The sequence below is a fragment of the Lagopus leucura genome, unplaced genomic scaffold (assembly GCF_019238085.1).
Source record: "Lagopus leucura isolate 7727_CA_CO unplaced genomic scaffold, USGS_WTPT01 Super-Scaffold_73, whole genome shotgun sequence".
In the NCBI taxonomy this organism is placed as follows: Eukaryota; Metazoa; Chordata; class Aves; order Galliformes; family Phasianidae; genus Lagopus; species Lagopus leucura.
In genome coordinates, this window is record NW_024962252.1 from 16,394,384 (window position 1) to 16,412,301 (window position 17,918).

The 17,918-nt window shown below is 38.0% G+C and overlaps 1 protein-coding gene across 3 annotated transcripts in view; it reads left to right on the forward strand.

Moving 5' to 3' along the window:
• The window catches only part of LRRC1 (leucine rich repeat containing 1), a 62,637-nt gene extending 45,511 nt beyond the window's left edge, over positions 1–17,126 (forward strand). For 2 of the 3 annotated variants that reach the window (XM_042883671.1, XM_042883688.1), the window contains exons 9-14: positions 1,177–1,295; positions 2,298–2,381; positions 11,414–11,529; positions 12,402–12,574; positions 14,089–14,228; positions 15,871–17,126. In XM_042883671.1, the coding sequence (XP_042739605.1) occupies positions 1,177–1,295; positions 2,298–2,381; positions 11,414–11,529; positions 12,402–12,574; positions 14,089–14,228; positions 15,871–16,029 (791 nt within the window). In that variant the 3' untranslated portion in view covers positions 16,030–17,126. The remainder of the gene's footprint in view (positions 1–1,176; positions 1,296–2,297; positions 2,382–11,413; positions 11,530–12,401; positions 12,575–14,088; positions 14,229–15,870) is intronic. The other variant, XM_042883681.1, reaches the window with a different exon arrangement.
• The last annotated feature ends 792 nt before the right edge of the window (positions 17,127–17,918 follow it).

A 17,918-nucleotide genomic window follows, 5' to 3' on the forward strand; every position in this document is an offset into this window, starting at 1 on the left:
TTTCTGTTGGAGTAGACAAGAAAGGCCAGCTCCTTCAGCCTCAGCCCATATGTGTCCCAGCTCCCTAAACAGCTTTGTGCTGGACCTCCACTGCCTTCTACCCATTTCTTTTGAATTAGCAGGGGCTTGGGACACGAAACTGAGCATGCTTTTACAGATGTGGCCTCACCAGTGTCCAGTAGATGAAACATAGCAACTTAATTTATCTGCTGAATGAAATTTCCCAAATTTAACCTGTTTAATTTACATCTGGTGACAGCTCACTGCTAATCCATATTCAATCTGGTGTCCACTGTGATCCTGAGGTCCTTCCTAGCAGGGCTCCTATGTAGCCAGGCTCACTTTCCAGGCTATACAGGTGCACAAGGTTATTCCGTCCAGGTACAGAGCTCTGTGACCACCTGAACTGCAAGTTTCTGTTTAGGAGGCTGCCTTTCCATTCATCTGCCACGTCTTCAAAAATTTAGCATCATCATCAAGTTTGATGTACCAACCTGCTGGAACTATTCTGGGCAATCTGGGGATGGAGATGAAGGTGTCATCAACTAGTGCTGTCTCCTGAATTCTCTGTCCTGGGCTCTACGTAGGTCAGCTCTAGTTTGCACAGATCATCAAAAACTATTGCAGTATAAAATAGCTTTCTGAGGAGAAGATCTCCAGAAAAGATTGTCGCTATTCTGAAAAATAAACTTGATTTTCACGTCTGACTGACTGGGCTGTATATTAGGACAAAGAGACCTTTATTGCATTTGGGATTAGGCTGTCGCTTTTATGTAAACCTTCTTACCATGACTGAATACACATAGGTGCTCAATGTTAATAAACATTGAATAACTGAGGAAAAAAAAACACTTTTTTCTCCCGTATATAGGTTTTCCAGCAGACACTTAGTTTTCTGTTCTTGACTTGAGATGGAGCAATACTCAGATTGCAATTTTAATACAGTTTAATATACTGAAATGGGATTATTATGTCACTAATTTTACAGTCAGTTTAAATAAACTTGCAAAAAATATTGCAAAGGCCAAGTGGAGCAGTACCTAACTTCTTTATTATGCTACCTGAAAAAGAGCATTTAATTGTGTTGGAGAATTTCTAAAAGTTTTTGAGCGGGATGATTCTCTATAATTAAAGCAAAGTTACTAAGCCAAACAAATGTATTGTTCCTCTGCCTAGGAAAATTGAGGAAGCTGTCAATTTTGAAGGTTGATCAGAACAAACTTATTCAGCTAACAGATTCAATTGGAGACTGTGAAAGCCTTACTGAACTAGTTCTAACAGAAAATCAGCTGCAGGTAAGTGTGGTCTTGATTGCTCAAATGACTAGCAGTAAAAGGGCTTGTTGGGAAGTGTTGATTCACTTAGCTTGTAAGACTACTCGCCATCCCTACTTGCTAAGTAGCGTGCTTTCTTTAAATGCGTTTTATTTCTAACCTGTTAAATGGGTGCTGAAGATCAAGTTGTGCATAGTAAAAATTCTCTCTTCTGAAGATCTAAGCAGTTACATATATTCACTCTTGAATCTTTCATGATTACTAAGGGAACTGGAGCACCTGGGGTGCAGGTATCATTTACATTGTTGTGTTTTTAATGTAGAGGTTGTGCTGCGTTGTGTTTTTGCCAATTTTTGTTTTGCATTATCTGAATCAGGCTTGTTGGAACTGAATAAAAGCTCCAACTGATGCAGAGCTACTGTCATACTGTTTCTTGCTCTGCTGATCTGCTTCAGTGAGGTACTAAATACGATATGTGGTCAATTAACATAAAATTCCAGACTCTCTCCCACCAGCTGTTTTCTTCTCCTTCTTCAAAACTGTGTTCACATGATGTTGACATTTGAAATTGAAAGTGGAAAAGTTTGTAAAAATCAAACTTAGAGCATTTCTTAAGTTAGACTTATACATGATAGGAGCTTATGTCTTTTGGAAAGAGGTCAGTTTATAGCACCTGGCTGAGAGACTTACCTCTCAGTTAGCTATCTAGGGAGCTTCCTCTTAAGTACTATGGTACTACTTCTGTATACGTGCTTCTCTTTGCAGCTGTCATCTGTCTGCCATCTTAGGGCAGAGATAACTCATGAGTGAATTAGTGTTAGGAGCTGAAATTCTTAGATGTTTCTTCTGCAAAATAAAACCTTGGAACTCCTTCAGAAGGCATGGTAATAACCAGGAATAACTGCATACTCATTTTGAAAATGGATCAGTCTCTTAATTTGTTTTTAAATTGAGATAAGTTTTGTTCTGTCTTTTTGTGTTTACGGAATTAATTTGCATATTTCTTTGTTTCTGTTGGCACAGATACTACCGAAGAGCATTGGAAAACTGAAGAAGCTGAACAATTTGAATGCCGATAGAAACAAATTAACATCTTTGCCCAAAGAGGTAAATCTTGTGCAATTAACTTCAATAGATGTGATTATATAAACAGAAAATTCTAATTTCGTGTTCCTCAAAAGCCATCAAACAGATGGCTTTGATCCACTGGATGTTCTTCCCAAAAGGGTTGCTACCAGAAATGTGCCCATTAGATCTCAAGAGATTAAATCTGAGCAACATATGTGTTGGTTTGGTAGCTCGGAAGTGCAAAATGTGCTTGTGGTCTTACTAGACACACATCTAATCAACTTGTGACTAGTTATTCTCAATGTGGATGTCAGGTCAAGCACTATTTGAAAACTGAAAGTTCTGTTTAAGTGAATGCATTTTAAACATAGGTATACTTCTATAGGTAGTATAAAAAAGTTCTGCCAGCAATCTTTCTAGACTCAATCTTGTGAGCAAGACTGAAAAGAGGATTTTCATATTATGAAAAAATATTGTTTTGACTGTCTTCTTAATTCTGAAGATCTCAGACTACTTTTAATATGAGGAACTGAAGTGACCAGGATCTATGATATCTGAAACTTTTCAGCTATGCTCTCTGGGACTTCTACACAGAATCACAGAATGACTGAGGCTGACAGGGATCTCTGAGTCCAGCTGGACCAACCCCTACTCAAGCAGGGACACGCAGAGTAAGGTGCCCAGGACTCTACTTCTGGCTTCTGAAGATCTCCAAGCATGAGATTCCACATCCTCTGGGCAGCCTATGCTAGTGTTTGATCACTCTCGCAGTAAAGAAGTGCTCCCTGAAGTGCTTTTTGTGTATTATAACAATATAAGGAGTGAACAAGGGTAGAATTTCTGGTGTGAAGCTAAATATAATGGTGGCCTTACAGGTTTAAGTTTTGGAAAGAGATCAGATCAATATTTGTGCTGCATCCTCTTTTCTCATTTACTTGTGATTGGTTAAAGCATGTGACTGAGAACTAATTCTGTTTGCATTGCTATTTCTCTTACTTTTGTCCAAGAGATTCTCCAATTGCCAATGGAGAATGAGCTTCAATGGGTTGGTTGCAGAAAACAGGCTCCCTTGTTACTTACTGGTTTGGTTTGAAAGTGTGCATTTGATGAGGTAGGAAAGAGAAAGACAGGAGTACTGCAGCTCGTCTGGCAGGACAGTGACTCCTGCATTGAGATGCCACTAGTGCTAAAGAGGAAATTACCAAGGGTGTACCCAGATGAATTGCATAAATCCAAGCAAGAGACAGGATCTTGGGAAAACTATTTTGGGGTTGGGATGTAATGACAGTGTGATCTTGTGCTCATTCAGCAAAAAGCTTTCCATGTCTTTACAAAGAACTTAATGCATTTCATGAGTGTCCTAAGCAATCTGTGCTTGAGGCTTGTATAATTATGTCTAGTTTAGCTTTAAACTAGCCTATAGTGTTATAGCGTGGAAGGTTGTACGATGCATGTTCCATTAATAGTTTATGTAGTGTATAGAAACTTTTCTTGGTTAGTTTTGTCATAGAATCATAGAATGGTTTGGGTTGGAAGGGACCTATAAGATTATCTATTTCCAACCCCTGTGCTATAGGCAGGACACCTCCCTGTAGACCAGGTTGCTCAAAGCCCCATCCAGCCTGGCCTTGAGTGCCTCCAGGGCATCCACAACCTCAGTGGGCAACCTGTTCCAGTATCTCACCACCCTTATAGTAAAGAATTTCTTCCTGCTATCTAGTCTAAATCTACTCTCTTCCTGTTTAAAGCCATTTCCCCTCATTCTGTCACTGCCTGCCCTAATAAAAAGTCTCTCCTTAGCTTTCCTGTAGGTCCCAGGTCTCAGGTACTGGAAAGAGGGGACCGTACCATGTCAATGGAATTGGAAAGAGGGGAGTCTTCCATATAATGTGTGTGTATTTAAGGCAAACTGAGGAAATGTGAAGTGCCTGGACTGTGAAAGCATCGCAGGAAAATCAATGTATCCTCTGTTTGCCATTTCAGGGGCAGTAACTTATTACCCTGTGAGGGATAACCTGTAAGATCAATATTGGCTGTGTTTGCTGGGACTTGGAGATGGTGCATGGGGCCTTTTGCAAGGTGTATGAGGGCAACAAATGTGGCTTGGAAGGATCAGGAGAAAGCGTAAGAGCAGAATATTTGGATAAATATGGAATACATTTGCCTGGATGGGATAACAGAACTGAGGTCTTGGCCGTAGGAAAAGAAGTTACGGATGCTGAACAGGAAATAGAGAATTGAAGGGCAGAGGGAGAAAGCTTTGCCTGACTAGTGAAGGAGTTGGGGACATCGAAGGGTGAAGTGAAGAACAAGAGTGTGTGTGAAGGTCATTACTGCATGTAACTTTCAGCACTGGATGGAAAGGGGTGTGGGATGGCCTAAAGTAAGGGGCAAATTTGTGTTTGAGCAAGGTGAGTGATGAGAAAATGAGAAGCGGTCTCTGGAATGAGAGGAGCTAAGGATTTGTAGGAAATCCTTGAAATAAAAATGGGAGAGCATGTTTTACAGGAAACTTGGCAGAGAAACAGAGGAAACAGCTCCTTAGCATCCACTTCTTTGAAATAAATCTATTTATTTTCCGTAAAGGTCTCCACACCTAAATATCTTTCTCATTCGAGTAAACACTTTCACATTCTGTTTCATGTGACTTCATACTTTCTCCTCAAAATCTTCAGATTGCCTTCTAAAAAAGTTTCATAGCTCTAAAAAACAACTGTGTAAGTAGAGCACACAGGTGTAGCAAGTGCTGTTTGCTGTTATGCAAAGCATCCACAGGAGTGGATGGGGGAGAGGGGGCACTGATAACAGCAAAGATGCCAATGATCAGTTTCCCTGTGGTTGGCAGGGAGAAATGATTTGGTGTTGTGGTGGAATGTTCTTTTTACACTTCTTTTGTTACTGACTTGGAAAAAAAAAAAAGAGGAAAAAACCAAAATGTATTAAATGAACACCTGTGCTCTGCTAGACCAGCTGTGCAGTCACGATCTTCATCCCTGTCAGAAATGGGTTTGGAACATATATTAACGAATTTCTGTTAAAGATACAGTCTTGTAAAATGCATATGGAAAATGTGGGGCTTTATGCTATGGAGAAGAACACATGCAACAGATAAGTTTACCCACTGGTATCTTTATTGTTCCCTACAAAGTAGTGAACATTTTTTATACATGCATGCACACATATGTATGTATATAATGGCAGAAATTGTATGCCTGCTATGATATTCTTACATAACCTAGTGAGATAATGTATGAATTTCAGCTTTTTTGTTCATTTGCTTGGGTTTTGTTGTTGTAGTTGCTAGCAGTTTAATTGGATTGGATTTGGGTCAGCCTGACAAGCCATTACTCTGCCGGACTGTTTCTGTGCACACTTGTAATCATTCTCTGCTTTTTGGTGTAAGATTTCTTGACTTCAGAATATTGAGGAATTTTCATTCAATAGCCTTTCAAAGTTTCCTGATTCAAGGATTGTTCTGTATCTGGTGTGGATATATAAGATAAAATGTGAAACAGCTGAATGCCTGACAAAGGCTTGAGTCACTGTCAGATTTCATCTTCAGTATCTCATCTTGCAGCTTGATTGCTCTCAGTGAACTGAGTGCTGCAGCAGACTTCAGCAAGAACTGAGTTTGTCTGAACCTGTTTGTAGTTACAAATGTTTTTCCCCTGAAACCTGAAAGACCTGCCTGGTGACTCTTTCATATTGAAATCCCACCCTGGCACTGAAATGCTGGTGAAACTGGAGTGTTGATTTTGGCACTTACATAAATAATCTCCTTGGAATGTTTTCCAGTTCATGTGCTTTCGTTAATGAGTCTCTACAACTTGCAGAGATCTGGTAATGTGTCTTCCTAGCTCTGAGGTGCATTATGGCTGAGAATTATTGCTACGGTAAATGAAACTGTAATTGTTTTTGGGAGCAGTAACTGCTCTTTTTACATTTTAGTTAGGTTGGTTTTTTTTTTTTTTTTAATGTTTAGGGCTGCTTTTTTGTTTCTGGCTTTGACTTCCTATGTCCTTTCCCTCGTTTTTGTAGAAGTATGTTTGTACCTCACAAAGGGGAAAAAGACGCTGAGGAAAAATGTAGGAAAACTTGGCTTGAGTCAAATGACAGAGAAGCTTTGTTGCCGTGTTCCTCTCATACTATTCACTGGTGGTGCAGGGGATGTTAAAGTGAGTTTGCAGAAAATTCTCCTAACCAGTGTAAAGTTAGGAATAGCTGCTAGTGTTATTTGTGAATAATGCAATTTCTTCCACCTCTAAACTTGCTGTGCTTGCAATTAAAGAATGAATCCTACTCTGTAGCCAAGGAAAATTCTGTTTTTATTTGCTCTGAGTTCAATCAGGGTTTTGGTTTGTGACACCCTGAAAAAGGTTTTACAACAAAGGTAAATTAGAGTATACAACTCTTAAATTAGAGTTGTATAAGCTTATTGAGAGTTCTTGATACTGACAGCTATCCTAAAAGCTAAGCGAAAGAAATGGCCAACAAAAGAGATGAACCTCAAGTGGTCACATACTAAAGAGTAATCATAATATTTATAACAATATTGTATTTTCTTGCATTTCTTATGCCTGTGTGAAAGATGCTAACTGTTAAAGGACAGTGAAATTGGTTCATAACTTCTGGGCAGTTACCAGATGCTGAGATCAAAAGACATCTATTCAACTAAAGTAATTTTCAAGTCCCACCTCTAATTTGTGATTTGGTTTTAGAGTGCTAATGAGAGTATGTCATAGTCACTGAGAATTGATCAGGGATGATGAGTGGCTGTAACTGCTTAGCTGAGCTCAAGAGAAAGAGGGAAAGTAAGTTTTTGGGAGGGATCTAAAAGGCAAGAGAGGATTGAATCTCTTCATGGGTTCATGTACAGAAAGCTATAACTTGAATGCAGAGATGTCAACAATAAGAAAAACAGATGACAGTCTCAAGGTTATTGCTACAGAAAAGTGCAACAGAAGTCAGATGATCAAAAAATATTAATCTGATGGGAATGTGAAAACAGCAGCCACCATGCAGTAGAGGAGTTGTCAGCAGCACCAGAAGAGAAGTCAAGTGCTAAGGTGTAACAGTTCCAGAGGACTGTTAAATTGCTACTAAGTATGTGGATGTCAAGAAAGTGGAAGACTGAAGTGGTGAACACTGACTGTGATGAGAATGTGGAGGGGAGTTTTAGCAGGACGAGTTGATGTGTTCTTTGTGTATGTCCAAGGTCTTAATGTTTCTCCAGAAAAAGAAAGCTGAACATCAAAGTGAGACAGAAGAGCACCACCTCCAGTTTTGTGTGAAACCTAAAGAAATCTTAGTGGCACCCATGGTTTTAGAAAGCCATCCAGATTCAGATAAGCGTAAAAAAAATCATAGAATCTTAGAATTGCTCAGTTTGGAAAAGACCTTAAAGATCATTGAGTCCAACCACAACCTAACCATACCACCCTAACTCTAACAACCCTCCACTAAATCGTGTCCCTGAGCACCACATCCAAATGGTTTTTAAACACATCCAGGAATGGTGACTCAACCACCTCCCTGGGAGCCTATTCCAGTGCTTAACAACCCTTTATGTAAAGAAGTTTTTCCTGATATCCAACCTAAACTTCCCCTGGCACAACTTGAGGCCATTTCCCCTCACCCTGTCATCTGTCACCAGTGAGAAGAGACCAACCCCACTCTCACTGTAAGCACCTTTCAGGTATTGGAAGAGAGCAATAAGGTCTCCCCTCAGCCTCCTCCAGACTGAACAGCCCCAGTTCCTTCAGTTGCTCCTCGTAAGTTTTGCTCAGGCTTTGCTGTACTGTAAAATCAATTATCTCAGAGTTAGCCCTTTGTATTAACAATCATTTTCTATCTTAGATTCAGTCTGACTGAAGTTTTCATTGTTCTTTGTTTTTAGCCTGAGCTGACTGTTCTCTGAAGGTGGTGGGGTAGGAGAAGTGAATAACTCTTTCTGAAGTGGCTAGAGTGAAGTAATGCTGTGATCAGTTGTATGTGACTTAAACACACACAACTCTGTAGAGGTGTTTTCCTTGTACCTAGTTCACTACTGAAGAATGTGAGGGTTTGGTGAAGCCTCAGTGTGTGCCTAGAATAAAGCACATTATGTCCAGTAAGTGAAGTCTTGTGCTCAAAATGAACTATGTGCTTAACTGTTAAATGGGCTTGTGGTCCAAACTGTGTACTTGGTGCCTCCGTCATGGTTTGGCAAGGCCTTTTGTAAGCATGTGATGAAAACCAGGGTAAGCATGAGCAGAGCGTGCCTGGTTCTTTGCCCATTAATGACTTTCGGCCAAACCAACAAAGCTCCCTGTATTGTATTACTTCATTGTGGACAAAGCGATGCTTTCCTTTCAGCATGCCGGTGTGTGCCCTGTGCCTCAGTGACAACACTTTGTGTTTAGATTTCTTCAAATGTTGGATTTGATGTCTTTCTGTATTGCCGGATGAGTGCAGTCTTTATGAAATGAAGGTGATTTTTTAATTTAACTGTTGGCTTGTCTTTTTTCTCTGTGATATCTCACCTGATGCTAACTGCTTGTTAGGTGCTGCCTGTGTTTTTGAAAGTTTCATAAAAAGATTTCTGTATCTGTCTGTTATCTCCCCTCAGCTGCCCTCTTCAGGAAAAAAAAAAAAAAAACAAAAAAAAAAGTCTTCACTACCTCTGGGTGAAACAGACTTTGAACAACTATCTGTTAACTGATAGCCCAAAGTTAAAGTAGCTGAAGACAGCAGCAGCTTCCAAGTTCTAACCCTTTTTAGAGTTGAAGAATGTATATTCTGTCTCCATTTGTTGGCATGCTCTTGTCCAGTATGGATAAAGAAAAATAAATTGAACATCTTTTGTATTTTCTTAATTGTTAGCCGCTTGGAAAATTATGGGTCAGGTAAATTGATAACCCTGTAAGTATTATTCAGTCCACAGTTCTACTGTTACCTTTCATTAAACTGCTTTAAATGCATGATGTCTTGGGCTGGCTGGTTCCACTGCTGCATTTTTCCATTGTCACAAGTAGAGAAGTGCCAATCTCATCAGGGCTGCATGGCTTCCTTTGTTTGTTTGCCTAAACTGTTTGGATCTTCATGCTCTAAGACTGAATAATGCAAACTCCATTCTTAGTAAAGCAAACACTGTCTACAGTTAGGGCATCACTTGCCAGCTCATCAACATTCACTGAATTGTATCTCTTGCTTTCATGGCTCCTTGTGTGAGATAAACTAATTAGACAGCATATATACTGTTTTTTTTTTTAATGTATGGCGCTCCATATTCTGTGAATGCATCAAGGTACATTATTTGAGAATCTATAGTTGATAAACAGGAGTTTTGTACACAAAAGGTTTGCGTGTGATTTGAGCATTGGTTTCTAAGGGCTTTGATTCACAAGCTAAAATAGCTAACAGGATTGCTGCTCCTAATGTACATATGGATGCTGAAAGGCTGGTCCTCTTGTGAAATAGCTGCATCATAGGTGGCAGTGATTTAAGGGAAACCAACATAGATTTTGTTTTGTCAACAGAATATTGTGCTGTAACTTTGCACAGTAAACAGCTTGTGAATCAGAAGCCATGAGCAGCTCATGGCTGCCTTCTTCCATTAAAATGTACTTGAAATATAAAGGAAGTTGAGTGGGGTATGAATGCTCATTTTGTTTGTCTTCAAACTCATGGTGGCACCCTTTCTAAAATGCATTTTTTTGCTTGGTAAATAACACAGGTTAAATTGAAATTATTTTTACTTTGTCTACTGCAAAAGCTTTTGTGATATGTCTGTAATCTAAAACTTTGCTTTGGAACTGAGTTGTGGATTTTGCAGAGTCAGAACTGACAGTTAACAAGAATATATAGACAATTCTAGCCCAGAATTGGTTACTTGAGACCAAGGTTAAATGAGGTGTTGCCTGCACTGTAAGAAAAGAACCTTCTTACATGTATGTTACTGTAGAAGTCACTAATTTTTCAAATGAGGTTTTCTAGTACGTTTGCTGTCTATACTTCAGATCTAAGTCTGCTTAACTAGAAAGCTTCAAACGGCTTTCAATATTTTGATCGTGATATTTGGAATAAGGGAAGGAATCGCTTTTTTGTTGTTGTTGTTTTTTCTTTTTTCCTGCTCATGAATTTTGTAACTGAGAAATAAGCTGTAGAGCTTTTTGAGGCTATGTAAGATAAGCAAATAAAGGTAGGTTTTTCTTTGTGACTAGAAACAAAGAGTTACTTAAAACAGCTTTCAAGCTGCTAAAATGAATTATCTTGATGTTTATAGAAGTAGCATTAATCATCTGGAACAATAAGGTGGAATGTTTTCTTTTAATTTAATATAAAAGCTTTATTTTTCTGAGAAATACCTTTGATGCAAATTACAGATACTTTAAGGGTAAAACTGAACTCTCATCCTTTACGCCCCAAAATTAGCTTGGGAATGAAGATACCTATGTTTGGATAAATTGGTAGAGACATAGGAGATTAGATTGAATTGGCCAGGTCAGATGGGAATTATTCTGAAATTAGATGCTTCTAACAGAACAGGACACCAAAGATGTTACTCATAAAGCTTTCTACTTTTTGTGAACTTTTCATCACTCTTTGTTGACTCAATAAATGTCAGGAGTTGATTGGTTTATTTATTTGATTCAGTATTGCTTAGAGCCTCACTGCACTTGCTTGCATATAAAGTTATCATGAGGAAAGAAAGAGAATTAGTATGTAAACACTGAATTCAAAAATGTTGAATGTTAAAGCTAGTGTTTTTCTGAGGGTAGTCAGCAAAGTGGCTGGTTACTGACTTCTGCCTGGCTTGGAAGGTGATAAAAGGGTAGGTAGAGCCTGACCTGTTTGTAAAGGTACACATTATTCTCAAATAAAGCTGTTTAAGAAACTGCTATAGCATACTGTCCTCAGGTCAGGCTTCTTTTAAGTTAACACTTGTTTGCAGTCTGTTCCTCTGGGTGAAGTGTCTGGCAGGCGTTGTAACTTGAATGTACAGTGACATCTTATGTGACCCGTACTGCATGCCATTGTTTACATTACATTACTGCAACAAAAAGTCTTTCTTTTTCTCCTTTCTAATATAGATTGGGGGATGCTGCAGTCTTAATGTGTTTTCTGTACGTGACAACAGATTATCTCGAATTCCCTCTGAAATTTCACAAGCCACTGAACTCCATGTCCTGGATGTTGCTGGAAACAGGTAAGATTTTTGTGTCATGTTCTTTTGCTGGTTTTACATCATTCTTTCTGATGACAGACAACGTTCAGTCTAATAATGAAGTTGCAAAAAGACAATTATGACTGTAGTGTTAGCGTTACTGTTGAAAATGTCCAAGTAATCTTCCCATCTGGCACAAAGGAGCATAAGTCGTGTGTTTTAGTGTAAAGGTATTCTGGATTGCTTTCACTTAAGGAAAGGATAGGATTTAAAAACCCCTCTGGATCTGTATTTGTGCATTAAACCTGATAACCTAGACAATTTCGTAGAGCTTCAGCAGAAACTGCCTACCTTAATGTGAAGTAACACTAATACTGAGTATCTTAGGGATATTAGCATGAGTGGCAAATAATGCAACTTTCACTGCGCTGCTTCTCATGAATCTTAGCTGATATGCTTCAGAAATCAAAGTGCAAAAGGGATCAGGTTGAAGCATAAACCAGCAAATAAATGCAGTTGCTTAGCAAGAACTTAAGTGAAAGAAAATAAATGAAAGACAAGTGGCACCTCATCTGTGCAATGTAATTACTTCATAAGCACTTCTGTTGTGGCAGTTGTGTATGTGAGGTTCCAGAGCAGAAGCAGCAATCTGCATCCCAGGGCATTTTACTACAGTAAAAAAAGCTCAGCATTATTTTAGCTTATTCATAGCTACAGGGAATTAAGCTGCGGGTTCTTTTTAAAAGAATAGAATAGTTCAAGTTGATGAATACTCTAATGCCTTGAATTAGAGGCATTAACCTCACTCCAGTTTGTTCCATCTCCAAGCTGTGTACTGAATAGATGCTCATGAAGTTGACTCATAAGTCTCCCAGAGGTTACCTTGACTTTTTCCATTATTTTTTTTTAACTAGGCTGACGTATCTTCCCCTCTCACTGACCACCTTAAAGCTGAAGGCTTTGTGGTTGTCTGATAACCAGTCCCAACCTTTGCTGACGTTTCAGACTGACACAGACCCTGAAACAGGAGAAAAGATTTTAACATGTGTATTACTTCCTCAAATGCCTTCTGAGCCCGGTTGCCAAGGTAAATGCTTAGAGTGAGTTTTTGATTACATATAGGAATACTTCTTTGTTTACTGTGTTTTCTGTTCTGTAAAGGTTTGTAAATCAGGCTTTTTGAAATCTCTGCGTCAGCTCTACTGAGCACAGTCCTGGTTCAATTTTTACTTTTAATTATTTTTCGGTAATCGTGCTAGGTTTCAGAAGACTTGCAAACTTGATTGGGAATGTTAATGACAGTAAAATGCCAGCGGTTACAATATATGAAATACAGACCTGGAGGAGGATGGCTTAATTAGTTCTGAGGTTTGCCAGTGACCAAGTAATGGAGTCCATATTTGCATACATTGTATATGCATTTTAAATTACACATATATACATGGTGAAAATGGTTGGTCTTCCTGCTACAGTCTCTTTGCCAGAAAAATAACTGAATTGCCAGTAATAGGCATGTGGATGTGATGTGGATGTTTTACTTCTTAGCGCCCTAAGTTTCTTTCAAGCAGATCTACTTTACAGTAATCTGTATTCTTCAACAAACATGAAGCATAGTTTTAAGTTGCATTTACACTTTATGCTTGCCTCTTGGTCAAGTGGAATTGTAAACTCATCTTCACTGTTTGCTGTTCCAGTGGCTTCTGGATGTTATTTGTCTTCCAAAATTTTATAGCGGTATGTGAACATTGAAGGGGATTTACCTTTCTGTAATCATTGGAGAGTAATGTATCCTGTCTCAGAATCAACTTTTAGAATAAACCACGTGGATTGCTCTCCACTGGGTACAAAGGGAGCCTGAGAAGAGCTCAGCTGTGTTATATCTGTGTTATAGGTGACTGTGCTTAGATGACGGTAATTCAGTCTTTCAGTACTGTGGAGCTGGAGCAAATAGGATCTGTTTTAACAGTTGAAGTGTGGAAATGGCTGTTGTGTGTGGATTTCAGGGTGTTATGGTAGTACAAATTACATTAAGAATTAAAATAAATAAACGAATCAACCTCTTTAGATTATGAGAAAATTAGTTACCTCTAGAGGAGTAATGGAGACAGAATGTCTCTCTAAAGGCTTGACTAGTAGAAAATCTCGCCTTCTCCAAAAATTTCTTCTTATGGCTTCAGGAATAGAAGACTTGGAATTAAGATTGTTGGACGTGTGCATCTAGCAACAGTAAAAGGAAGGACTTGTAAAAAGTAATGATATTGTGATATGGAAGGCCATTTAGGTAACTGGCTAACAAGTAGCAAATCTAATCTGAAACACAAACATATAATGGCAAGTACATTGAGTTATATATTCAGATTGTAAAACCATCACAAATATGAAACAGTCCAAGTATAGAAATTTCTTGTTTATATGGAAACTACTTATTATGTGTACTTGATAAAAGAAAATTAATGCTAGTTCTGTTTTTTTTGTCTAAAATACATACACAGACAGTTGCATATCTGGATTGGAAGTTGATTGGATATTGCAGTTATTGACACTTGTAGCATGCTGATGTTTCAGACTTTCTGTGAATCTTCAGTTATGTTGCTGTTCTAGCAGATAACCTGCCGCGATGTGGTGCGTTGGAGAGTTTGGTAAATGAAATGTCAGATGAGACATGGAACGAACGGGCAGTGAACAGAGTCAGTGCAATTCGCTTCTTAGAAGATGAAAAAGATGAAGAGGATAATGAAATGGTATGTTTTCCAAGGCTTTGGACACCTGCAGGCACTGCCATCTTAACACGAAAGTGTGAAAAGGATCTGAGCTGTTTTGCTGTAAATGTTTCAGCTGTGACTGCATGCATTTTGGTCATACTAATTGTAGAAACTGTTCATATTGACTGCTGAAACTTTTCATATTGACATGAAATGCTGCTTTTTTTTTTCTCCTTTTTGTTTTGCTTTGAATATAAATTTAAGTTCTGATGCAGGGCAGTCTTTGTTTTGCTTTCTTTTCCTGTGTTTCCTCAGGATGCTTTCTCTCCAGCTTTCCAGAAACAAGATAGGATCTTCCTCTGCATCTGTGAAGCTTTACTGCCTGAAAGTATATAGAATCTTAATTTAGGATTCCAGCACTCAGGCATGCGTCTCTGCTAAGTTTGCTACCCAGCTACATTGTTTCTCTCTCATTTCTATTTCTGGTCTCTCTCTGCATTTCTTCTTTTATTCTTTTCCACCATTTGCATTGAAATAACCTTACTGTCCATGAACAGCAAGGTTTATGCTCATTAGTTTCCCACTTAAACCAAGGATGTGGGAACATCTGTCACTGTACTTAAAGACCTCTCCATTAAGTTGGGCGCTGCATGTCCTGTAGATCAAAATGCAACTTAATCTTTAACTTTACTAACTTTTATTAACAAGTATAAATCTCTGTAAAGATTAAGAATGCTTCAATCAAATGTTTTGGCATGCTTCTTTAATGCTCTAAAAACTTGTTAGTTGTTCTCATTAGAGCTCAGCCTGACATACTTCAGAGCGCTATCCGGATTGTAGCACGCTATAAGCATGGTCTTTCTTTGGAAAGTGGCTCAAAAGATTCTTACTTGGTAGGAAAATGAACATTTAAGTTTCCAAATAAGATGCTTGCTTAGCCCAAAGCTGGAAACCAAATGTCTTTGACAAGCATTGTTTGTAGATTGACTAATAAGAAAGTTCAGAACGATGCTTGTTAACAACTGTGTTACCTAAGAATGCCCCTACCGGGCTGGCTTGTTAATGATAACTGTTTTCATTCATGGTATTGTGGACTGACATGAGGCAAGAACCTTTATAAGGAAAAAAGAGGCTTATGATCCTTTTTGGGGAGAGTGGTGATTTCTAAAGAAGTCTTGACCAATCCGCTTATTTATAGCTGGGGCATCAGTTCCCCTGTAGTTTACATGTCAGTGGCATGCATGTACTTAGTATGAATGATCTTGTGGGATTTTTTCAAAACCAGCTGGGTCATGATTTTTTGTTTTATTTTGAAATACAATCTTATATCACCTGGATATTTCTGAAAAAATAAAAAAATCCCAACTATACTTATGATAGAATCATTACTTCAGAAGTTGTAATTGCACTTCATTTGAGTGGCTTTCAGATGTGTAGGTCAAGAGGGGAAAACTTTTGCTCTTAAATAGTTCTTAAAACCTCTTTTATTTGTCTTCACAAACAAGCAGCTATGAAAATAACTTTCAAAAAAAAGCATAGTATTGTGAAAAGGACAAGGAGGGAAAATGAAGAAAAAAAAAATCAATAGGTAGTATTTTGTATGTAAATGCTAAAGCCTTGAAAGCGTGTGTTGTTTTTCAGAGACAAAGGCAAAACCACTTATTGCACTGTTTATTTTTAGAGAACACTTCTAAGGCGAGCCACTCCACACCCTGGAGAATTAAAGAACATGAAAAAGACAGTGGAGAATTTACGGAATGATATGAATGCTGCTAAAGGACTGGATTCAAACAAAAACGAGGTCAATAATGCCATTGACAGAGTGACCACTTCTGTGTAGAATTTCATCTCCAGGTTTTACCTCCTGTGTCTTCCCCTGCTGTTGAAATGTTCCTGTTGTCTTCTGGGACCTCACTGAGCCCCCTTTTTGTTTTTAACCAGAGCCTGATTCATCGTCTCCATATATGTGAAAAGTACTACCCACTGGAAGGAAGTGCCTTATTTCATCCAGGCAGTGAATCAATCATTTCCAAATCAATATTGTAATTTTAATAGTACTATGGTTTTTTAAGTATAATACACTACTGTATGCAGAACACAATGTTTTTGTCATAAACACAGGGGAAATAATGCTTTTCTTCTCCAGAGTGCTGGGATATCTTCTTCCCAGTGGCTGGACGTGCTGGTGAGAAATTTAGTTTTGTGGAAAATTGATACACTCTCTTGGGTTTTTTTTGTTTTTGTTTTTAATTTTTTGGCAGCTCAGATGGTGTAAATTTTAAAATTTTGTATAGAACTTTCATAACAAAATGATGTATTTCATTTTTAAGAGAAAATTTATCTTGAGCGGTACATATTTTAGTATTTGTGGAAGAGAACAAGTTTCATGGACAACTGTATTCATTTCTCTGTACCACCCATTGTGCCTTATTGTGTCTCGTATGTCATTCTAGTCTTAAAACAGCAGTTCTTAAGGAAAGTGAGTACATTTAAACTTGGTCTCCTGTTTTAGCTGTGTGTTTCTTTTCAGACAGTAATTTGTTGAGATTTTTACAAAATGGAATTTATGTTTATGCCATGGGATTTTAGTTCACAAAGCACAAATGTTAGTTTTGTTATATATGGAATTAAGATTAAAATGACCCAACTGCTATTGTTTATTATGTTATGCACTCACACTTTAACTTAGTTGTAACGAAACAATTTGTTTTGGATGCGGTGTTGCATTGCAGTCACTAGAAATTCATGCTTTTTTTTTTTTTTCCAAATGTGCCATCTGTAAAAATAACTTCAAAAGCAGCACGATAGACTTTCAGAAGCACAGTATAATTCTAGTTTTATGTATTACACAAGAAAGCATGATTCTTTTAAGTGCTTTGGTGGTTTTATACAAGTTTATAAAACCATAATAATAATAACAATAAAAAAATCTTTAAAAGCTTCAATAGATTTATTGTATCATTAAAATAGCAATTAAAGTATGTATGGATCAATATTGGCATTTACCATGTTGCACTCTACAAATTGGCATTGTTACCGTGTTGCACTTCCAGTGATCCAGTGGTGATTTCAAGGTCTGATTAAACCTGTGGGTTTGGTTTGTTTATAAAGGTAAGTATGAACTGAGCTGAATTCAGTAAGTAACAATTTTGCAAAAGGATGATAAATATTGATTTTTGGTGTCTATGTGTTCTCTGTGTGCCACGAACTAACAAGAGTCTCTAACTTGTTCAGCAAAGAGACTTGAGCAGTCTGAGTTCTGGGCAGAGATCTTGCAGTTTTAGTGTGACCTAATGCAATGAAATCAAATTTCAACAAAATGAAGGACATGATGCTTCTGCACATTTAGCTAACCACATCTATTCTTCCACCTGCTGTTTATTCTAGTATGTATTGGTTGTACTAGAATTTTGGGGGAAAGAGGAAAATGAGTGAGCCATGATAGCTTCTATGTTAAAATTAATAACAATCTGCAGTATTTGATAGTTTTTGTAATTTTTTAGATTATTACTTGAGGCTTTTACAGATGGCATTCCTTTCTATTTTTAAATCAAACCAGTAGTATTGCAAACCATCTCCAAATACTCAAACCTAAACTGGCAAAACTCCTTCTAATCTTTAAGGCATAATCTCTTTGGAGGAGCTGCTATGGTTGGATAGGTGTTATGTTAATTCATGGATGGTGCAGCTGCATTCTTCCCAAGGCAGAGTTCTGGCAGTTGTTCTTGA